The 9,475-nt window shown below is 44.3% G+C and overlaps 1 protein-coding gene across 2 annotated transcripts; it reads right to left on the minus strand.

Annotated features, from left to right (window-relative positions):
• Positions 1-215: 215 nt before the first annotated feature.
• On the minus strand, positions 216-7,820 carry PDP1 (pyruvate dehydrogenase phosphatase catalytic subunit 1). 2 transcript variants are annotated; one of them, XM_059486729.1, is made up of 2 exons: positions 7,701-7,820; positions 216-4,162 (listed from the first exon to the last, which is right to left on the minus strand). In XM_059486729.1, the coding sequence occupies exon 2, from the start codon at positions 4,116-4,118 to the stop codon at positions 2,511-2,513; it is 1,608 nt and encodes a 535-aa protein (XP_059342712.1). In that variant the 5' UTR covers positions 4,119-4,162; positions 7,701-7,820; the 3' UTR covers positions 216-2,510. The 2 variants fall into 2 exon arrangements, with proteins under 2 accessions (XP_059342712.1, XP_059342644.1); XM_059486661.1 differs by lacking the exon at positions 7,701-7,820 and adding an exon at positions 7,245-7,591.
• Between the last annotated feature and the right edge of the window lie 1,655 nt (positions 7,821-9,475).

The following is a 9,475-nucleotide window of genomic DNA, read 5'->3' on the forward strand; positions in this document are numbered from 1 at the left end:
CTGAGCTTTGCTGCCTGGGGGAGGCAGCAGCAGCATGCCTGAGGCAGGGTGGTACTGAGCCTCACAGCGACACTGAAGCACTCTGAACCTCAATTCTGTTTCCATTTATACTTCACTCTCCTTGGCCATCTGAGTATTTGTAACAGGGATCACACAAAAGAACAAAGTCCTAGCAGAACAGATACCACATTCTACATCAACTCAATACACATGGATTTCTGCATAATTGATCATTTTATTGGAATCTGTTAAAGGATGTTTGTTCAGATCACCTGTTCAGCAGGCAGTTATGCTGCTTCTGTTCACTGCATACATACTGAGCAAGTCTCCAAGCAATACATAAATATTGTCTGACCCCATACTTAAGTATCTTTACTACAAAAAGCAGCTTCTCCTCAACAAAAGTTGTATCCATGGGACCAATGTGCATTTCTTCTAGCTATAACTTGTACCAAATCTGTATCAACAATTGTAGGTTAAATACATCAATGCAAGTTAATAGAGCTTTAACAGTAAAAAAAGTAAGAAAGTTAAATACTGCAACAGCTGAGATACATACTGCATTTGAATGATAGAACATAGTCTATTGACCTAGTTAATGACACAGTCACCAAAACACAACATACAGAAGCAATGTCAACTGCCAGTACTTGTCTAAGCATTTTAGTTTCCCTTTTCCCTTCAAATAAAGAAGGGTTGTGTACATCTTGAATGTGAACTTAGGCATCATTAACCTTACAGCAATACTGATGCTGATAGTTAAGGTTAGGTAGAGACATACTGAAGCTGCAGGCCACTGAGTACACACAGCATTTGTGAGTTTGAGGAGCCAATGTTTACTATAGCACAGCTTCATTGTTCAAACTAAGTGCACCCTATGGACAATAACATTAATTGGCAAGACATATTTAGTAAAAAATGCCACTTGAGAAACCTAGCATATTTCAGTTAAGTGTGGATTTAACTAGCTATGATGAGGGCTAGGGAGGTATTTTAACTGAAACACCTTGGTAAAGTGAAATAAGCTGACATATCACTGTTTTCTAGAACCCAGGAATAAAGTTAAATGTGTTCACTCAGTCATCAAGGACTAGTATTTCAGCAGGCATTTCAGGTTTTAACCTAAGGGCAGGTTAAAATAAATCTGTACACAATGCAACATACCTCAAATAGATGCAATGATGACCAATTAGCTGTCAGTCTCTACTTTTACCATTACAAGCCCAACAATTTTGGCACACAAGTACAGCCAATCTTCAAATTCAACCATTCCAAGCCAGAGCCATTTCAGAGACTGCTCTGCAATACTATTCTGGACTGTAGAAACATGCATACACCAGCTGCCCAGAAACACACAACTAAAAGAAGTTGCTAGAAATAGCCACTGAACATACACATGCACGCCAGTCAGCTTCCCAATTAAAATGCTATATACAAGCCATACTTCAATTTTTTTAATTTGTAGTTTTTCACCCAACTTACACATATGAGTTCAAGTGAAGGGCAGTATTGTGGCCTTTTGAAATACCCAAAATGAAAATGAGTGCAAGTTACAAAGCTACAAAGAGGTTAGCAATGATTTCCTGATCTTTTCAGGTGAAAAGATTATTTAGTAGCTAAGCAATGCCAGGGAGAGGTGGAGACCATGAAGAACACGGCCTTTAGGAAAGTAAACACAGCCATAACCAAGAATACTGACTTTCCAAAAAGTCTGAAAGTTTCTTCATACTGAAAACTGAAGTCCTCCATGAAGTTATCTGCTACCTTGCTGCATGTTGTAATGTTATTGCCCTACAAGTTGTGCAGAAAACCACAGCCAAGTATTAATGCACAAGAAATTTAGAAATTACCATGCATAAGATATGATTAAACTGTAGCAGAATCTCAGGTATTGATTATGGCTTAGACCTGCCTTGAAAGTCAACACTTGGACAAATATCCTTATGTGAATGACACTGTCCATATGAAAGTGAGACAACTTTGTCACACTGAAGACTTACTTGGTTCAAGTGACCTTCTACTAGAAGAAACAATAGACAATATATTCACAGATAACCATTGCAAGAATTAGCCCTGTAAAAAAATTCAACAATACTTTTTACTTATCGTTTCCTTAAGTGTATATATTTGCAGATATTTTATAAGCAAGCTGTTTCTTGACCAGCCAGATCTTGGATAGTGAATTCTTTATCCTACTTCCTCCCTCATCCAAATTTGCCAAACTCAAGACATTGTTTTAGCAGCATTCATGAAATCAATAGTGCAAAGTTGTTATAAAAAACTATTTTTCCAGGCTAGGACATCCTCTTCAAGTTTTGTATTGGGTCAATAGCACTTCCCATGTTTTTAGACCTCTGGGGAAAGGCAGGAACAATAGATATGCTGAATCTAACAAATGAAAATTGTTTGCCAAAGGCTTTTTTGAATTTTATTTTTGGATGGATTTTTTAAAATTTGCTGCTCATACTGGCCCTTGTTACAACTTTAGTAGCTAGTTCACTGCATTAAATTCACAATTCCTCATTTTGATATGCGCCTATAACATGTGAATTGAACTGCACCACAATAATTGTAATGTCATCTCTATACATTCGAGCCAGCTCTTCTGGAAGACTCAGCATCTTGGACAGTCGCTCATGATCCACAGTTCCAAACTCATTGTTACCCACTGCATGACGTATCAGGTGAGTTGCTGCATTCTGATCTTCAAATACTGAAGAGATTCTTGCTCTCCTTTCTGTTAAGAGACCATGCATCTGTCCCAAAGTTACCTTATAGCCACCAACAGCTATTGGCTGTTGGTGGTGAACACCAGTGAGGTACTCCCCCACAATTCTAGCCACATCTTGCCTGTGCATTGTCTCCCACAGCCCATCCGTGGCCAAAACCAGGAATTTATCCTGTGGCCGTAACCTGTGATGTATGACTTCTGGTTCAGCTGTGAGGTATGGGGGAGTGTAATAGTTTGGAGGAATAAACTTCGTATATTCATTGTCATTCAGCTGATCTGGGCCTGATTCCACTACTCTCTTCTGCAGTTCAATACTCCATTTAAACTTCACATCACCAAAAGCTCTGAAAGGCATCAAGAGACCCAAGAGACGATCTTGTTTCACAAGACTTTTCTCTTCAGACTTTGGATGCTCCATTTTCACACGTTCCACTTCATGCTCATTTTGTGCATTGTGGTCATAGGACAAAGTAACTGCAGACCAAGATCCATCTTCCTCCTGAACGCCGAGCATTGCTCTGCTGTCACCTGTGTTAGCAACATGCAAGTCGACACCATCCACGTGGGCTACACAGGCAGTAGAGCCAGAAAATGCTACTCGCAGTACTAGGTAGTTGAGAAAAGAATTTGGATCTCCTACTTGAGCTTCCAAAGAAATATCATTATCAAGCCTCTTAAAGGCATTAATTAAAGCTTCTCTCACATCAGTAGTCTCCCCACTGTTGAGATCAATCAGCTCCTGCCAGTAAGTTCTTAGACTGTTGAAGTAAAGCTTGGAAGCCTCTTTGCTAAAATAATCGTTGGGATGCTTGTGCCACTGTAAAATGGGCAACAGAGCTCTGCCACTCTCCACAGCATTTTCTATTTCAAGTAAAGTTTCATGAGGTAACAAAGAGACAGCAATGTAGTAAAACAGTCTTTCACTGACAGCTTGAGCACAAGCACAGCCTGCATGGCCATCAAACACACCCAGAAGCATCCCTCTTGTCTGTAAACAAGTGGCAGCACTCCTCCGGTCCTCTATTGGAGCATTAGCAGGCAACTGGTTGCTGTCGAAGCCAAGAACAGAACTTACATTTTTACCATCAAATTCTGGCACTTTGAAACTGTATTCATTTGCCTTCAGGATGCTGTTGACCTGTGGAGGGGTGAGGTAAAACCTCTGCGGTGTAGAAGCATAATCCCTTGCGTGAATAAAGTTATTAAAGTGCTCCTTTGGCCTGTAAAGTGCCGCAAATTTCTTCTGTGGTGCATATCTGAAGTGACTGTGAGCAAAATGAGATGACAAACAACACAGATGTTTATGGTGGCAGTAGCACGCAGTACTGCCTATTCTGCTAATCTCACAGTTACGAATCAATGGGAACAGATGAGCTGGTGCTGGCATGGCATCAGACAACAATGGCAGCCTGGAGCTTCGGACTGGAATTGCTGAAAGACAAGAGAACAACTATGCTTAGCAGGACAGCTAAGAGATTTTTCCTCCCCAGAATTCTGTGTTAAGATGTTTACAGCTCCTAACCAAGTTGCTTGTTATATGGAGTTCATAGCTTCAAAGGACTTGACAAAGAAAGGCATTGCAAGGTGCTCATTTATAGACACTACATTGGGCTGTAACAAAAAAGCTAAACCATACTTCAGCACAGGTATTTTAGCTCTGATATCCACTCAGACAGCAGGCAGGAAGTGAAAGCATCACCCAGACAGTCAATGAACCCTCAAGCAACTTAGCAAAATAGTTAGCATGGAGCACTCTACAAAATTGCCACAGGATTTTACAGCTATCTGCTTTCCTGATGATTTCATGGCTGACAGAGACAGATGTGGCACACAAGGAAGGAAACTCTTCCTGTAACACTGAAGAAGAGAAAGCATCTAACAGGGAGACTTAAGAAACCACTCTTGAGATGACATACAGCGAAGATTGCTTAGACAGCAGAAGCAAGAAGTAGGTGATAGAACTGATATTCTTTATGCAATCAGAAGTCCGTAGAGGGTTTGGTTTCTTTCCCCCCTTTGACATGTAAAGCTTCAAACTTGTGTTACATATATAAAACAGCCACAGCAACCTATGCAGCAATTTTCTAGCTTAAGATGTTAAGTATGAGAGGTAAAAAAGAAATACAGCAAATACAGCTTTCCAACAGCTATTCCATCCCAGTACATTTTAAGATTATAAAACACCTTGAAAGGCTACTCAATTGAAGGCCTATATGCAAATTGTTTGCTTCCTTGACTAGAACAGAGCCTTGCACAGTACTCTAAAGCTAGTTGAGTGTTAAGATAAACCACTAGTATCTGAAAAATATTCTACTGCTACTTGCCACATCTAAAAGCTTTCCATATTTTTCACTTCCCTGCAGAGTATGCTGGCACACTCTTCCTTGTCTCCATTTACATACCAAATCACAACATTAGTGAGGGTGCCTCTCAAAAGCCTTATTCACTGTGCCTCATTATCAGCAAGTCTCTTACAATGTAATACTTGAGACACAACTCCAGAGTAGAGGTGGAGTTGAACCCTGCCTTGTGTGAAGTACACACGTTTAAGGCAAATGCAATTTTCTCTTTTATGATCAAGTTTCATCGCAGAAGCTTTTTCTCAGAAGAGGCCATTAGAAGGCTTACTGCAGTCATAAGCACTCATCTATCAGCACTGCTAGATGCCAAATTGTTTTACTCAAGAAATGGATATTGCTGTGTTATGCAAGGTGCATCAGTCAGTAAATGGACTTTTTTTTTTAGCCAAGCAGGCATACCAGTATTTCAGAGGCAACTCAGCCCCAATAAAATATGCAACAAACCCCAGTACTCAGTCTAAAGGATCATGCAATATAGGAGAAATTGCATTTTGCAGTTTCTATTAGCTTTCCACAGCTTCAGCTGTGATTCTGATCACCTGGGCAGGCTGAGAAGTGTCTGGAAACATACAACGCTTCATACCCCATTCCCCTTGCTTCAAGAAAGGGAAGTAAGCCATATTTTCCTTTCCTTGTTTGCTCTTTTTAAGTAAACCAGAATAGAGCCCATTTCTGTGTTACATGACATCTAAGTGCTGAAAGCAGAGTACAATTCATGTTCCTGTCACTCCACTGACTCCCCAGTACTAACGAGTGACTGCTGTACATTGATAAAAACTCTCCTGAGTCCCCCACTGACAGCTGAAGATTGAAGTTTTCTGTTGTGCAGGCACCAGGAAGAGCCTGGGCTGTAGTCCAGATGCCCAGGAGCAGTGAATTGGCTGAAGCTTCCAGATGCATACTGAATTTATGGTAGCCATTTGCTTCTCCAGTCCAGGCTCCACATGCACAAGCACGACAGCAGGAGACTGTAACTCCAAATATAGATTTTAAATTCTATTCAGTGCCTTCTAATTATATAGGAGCTATTTTGGTAACAGTTTTGTACATTTCTTCACATGACATTTAAAAGCAACAATTTTGTTTAAGGTTCTGTGGATGCGCCCAGCCCACAGCAGCACCTCAGCTTCAGCACTGGTCTCCCCTTAGACTCCACCTGGATCAAGCTGTCCTGACTGCTCAGCATTTATGTTCAGTGCTGACCCACAGTGGTGCCTCAACTGCTCAGTTTTTTTGCTTCATGATGAAGCAAAAATACAAATGTATTGCTGCTGTAACAGTTCTGCAATACCACCAGAGGATATCTTCATGACTTTTAATCATTAGCTTATCAAATGAAATCCACAAGGAAGCAGTAAGAAGTTGGCCTCACATCTTCCATGGCTCATATCATTTACAGTAGGTCTATGCCAGCTTACGAGATCAGTCTGTTTCACATACCAGCTCCAATAATTCCAAGTTGATTAAGTAAATGCCTAATTCCAAGTGTCCAAACATGAACTGAAATTAAAGTCTCTCCCACTTACCCCCACAACACAGCTGCCCATATATAACCAGACACTCCAGCTGTCCTTTGAATAATTAAGATCCAAAGATCATTATGGTTGATCAAAAGATGGCAGAGAAGAAAAAGAAGTAGAAATGGTACAGTTCAATCAAGATTTGTCAAGATATTAGAATCAATCCAGTGTCAATACCTCTCCAAGCCCAGAGCAGGGTACAAGCGCTATTTTTCAAGCTGTAAATACAATACGACCAATAATGGGTCAGATGGTAAACTTAAGGGGTTTTGTAGCATTACACTAAAAAAACCAGGAAAATGTTCCACCTTTCTTTACTAAAGGCTCGTTATAGCCATACTGTTAGGGCTAACTGGCACTGCACAGACAGGTTCCTCCAAAACACTGTGCCAAAGACACCTACGGCTTCAGATAAAAACACTCAAGTGCCTCCTTTCCTACACCTGACAGACCTGAACGAACCAGCTGGAGAAGACGGGAAGGTGGCGAGGAGGAATAAGAAGCATTCCACACAAGCAGCACCGTTAATCCTTCCCTCCAGCCTCAGCCCGCAGACACAGCCCAGCCTCGCAGCCCCTTGCCCGGCTCCCATCCGACCCCCGAGCCCGTCGCTCCACAAAGGGAGATACATACCGATCCGCCTGGGCCCAGGACATACACACATTCTCCTGTCACAACATGAAGCCGCCAACATCCACAAAGCAGAAGCCCGGGGGGCGGGGGGAGAAGCAAGGCAGAGAGTTTGTTAGAGAAGACGTAGAGCTCCGGCACGGAGGTGGGACGGCAGACAGGAGGAGACAAGCACACACAGCCGTTCTGCGGGAGCGCCGCTGCTGCCGCTCGCCCAGCGATGGGACCGAGCCAGCTCCGCAGGGACCGCCCGAACCCGCCGCCCGCGCGGGCACCGAGCCCCGCCGGCCCCGCTCTCCCTTCCGGCAGGGCGGCAGGCAGGGCCCGCTCTCGCTGCGCGCCGCCGCGGCGGATTCCGCTGCCCGCTCAGGCGCTGCGCGGCCCCGACATGGCCGCCCCTCCCCAGCCGCCCGCCCGCCTCCGGCACGACCACCTCCTCCTCCCGTCCCGGGCACAGACCTGGGCCTTTCCCGGGCGGCTCAGGGAGACGGGCGGAAGGACCGTACGGCACGGGAAGGGAAGCGGGTGGAAGAACAGGACCGCACCGCCCGGACCGCACCCGCCACTGCCAAACCCCCCGACAGCCACCGCCTCACGCCCGCGGCCGCCGCGCCTTTATAAAAGGCCCTGCGGCGCGCGGCGCGCCGCCCATTGGCTGCAGAGGAGGGCAAGGCGGGCACGTGACGCGGAGGCTGAGGGAGCGCGCGGGGGGTGGAGGAGAAGGAGGGGGCGGTGCGTGCGCGCGCCGCGCAGGGGCGGGAGGGCGCGAAGGCGGCGCTGTGTCCGGCCCCTCCCCCAGGGGTCCGTGAGGGCCGAGAGAGCCCGCGGGGCGCCTTTGGAGCGCTTTGGGCAATGGGGCCGGGGCTGCTTGCCCTGGAATGTTCCTGAAGTGCCTTTAACAGGTACGAGGCACGGTGACTCCGCCACAGACCGCTGCAGCCTCCCCTAAGCCAGGGACCCCTCTGCCCTGAGCAAGCCCTCCACACTCCTTTGGTCAGGAGTCACTCACACAACTTCTGACTGTTATGGAGACCCAAAATGGGAAAATGTCTAAGTTTTGTAGAGTGTATTGCCATTTACTCTGAATTCCTTTAAAAGACTGGTGCTTTTTGAGGTTTTTCCCCCTTGAAATGTTCGAGTTGACTTGCAGTCACAAAGCTTATTAACTTTATTAACTCTGCCAGAGACCACTGAAACTTGTACTGAAACATGGGGGGTTATGTTTGGTTTTGTGGGGGTTTTTTTGTTTGTTTGTTTGTTTTATTTGTTTTTTGGTTTGTTGGTTTTTTGGGTTTTTTGGTTTTGTTTTTTTTTTTTTTTTTTGGTTCTTCATTTTATTTTGTGGTTTTTTTATTTGTTTGTTTTTTTAATTAATTTGCCCCTTGATGTTTTGTTTTCTCCAGAATCCCTGGGGGCAGAGCAGGCTGCTGTGCAATGAAGAAGACCAGGGCCCTTCCTGCCCTGACATCCCCACATTGCTGCCCTCACTGCCAGCAAGGAATGGTTTGAGGCCAATGGCCACGAAGAAGGAGCAGCCCTTCTCTAGAAGGGCTCCAAGTTCCTGCCAGTGCAGCAGCAGCAGTGGCCTCCCCTCCCTCCTTTCTCTCCCCTCTCTTAGTTACTGTCCTGTCCCTGTTCCACATCTCTAGGGCAACACTCAACTTTGCATGTTCTTCTGAGGTTCTCTGATCCAGACTTACTCTTCATGTACATTTCTGAATATGGAAAGTACATAAGTTCGACAGTATTTTGATTTCTTTGATCAAAATGCCTGTGCTCTCACACCTTACTATTTTTCAGGGTGTCTGGGATGCCCACTTTGCTCTATGTTGTTAGCGGCAGATGTTAGCAAGCCTTGGGATGTTGCAATTAGCATTCCCTCAGCAGCTGTAGCAAAACATAGATTTTTGACTATACTTAAGTCTTTACTCAGTTGGTAGGATGTGTACAGCTGTGTACCAAAACCAGGAGAAGAAACAAATGAAAATCTGCACTTAGTGCCCATAAAACTCAAGAGCTCTACTTGAAATGTGAGAGTATGGAAAGTACTGCCCTGTGACCCTCTGTGTGAAAATCAGCTAGAAAGATAAAATGAAGCCATCCTTAGAAATGCAAGTATTTCATGGTAGTAGTTGAAAACACAGAGTATTAGAATTTTCATTTATTGGTGTTCTGGGTGACTTTTGAGACATTTATTTGTTTATCCAGAATGGTATGCCATTCTAGATAAACAT

This window comes from Ammospiza nelsoni, chromosome 1, assembly GCF_027579445.1.
Source record: "Ammospiza nelsoni isolate bAmmNel1 chromosome 1, bAmmNel1.pri, whole genome shotgun sequence".
NCBI lineage: Eukaryota > Metazoa > Chordata > Aves > Passeriformes > Passerellidae > Ammospiza > Ammospiza nelsoni.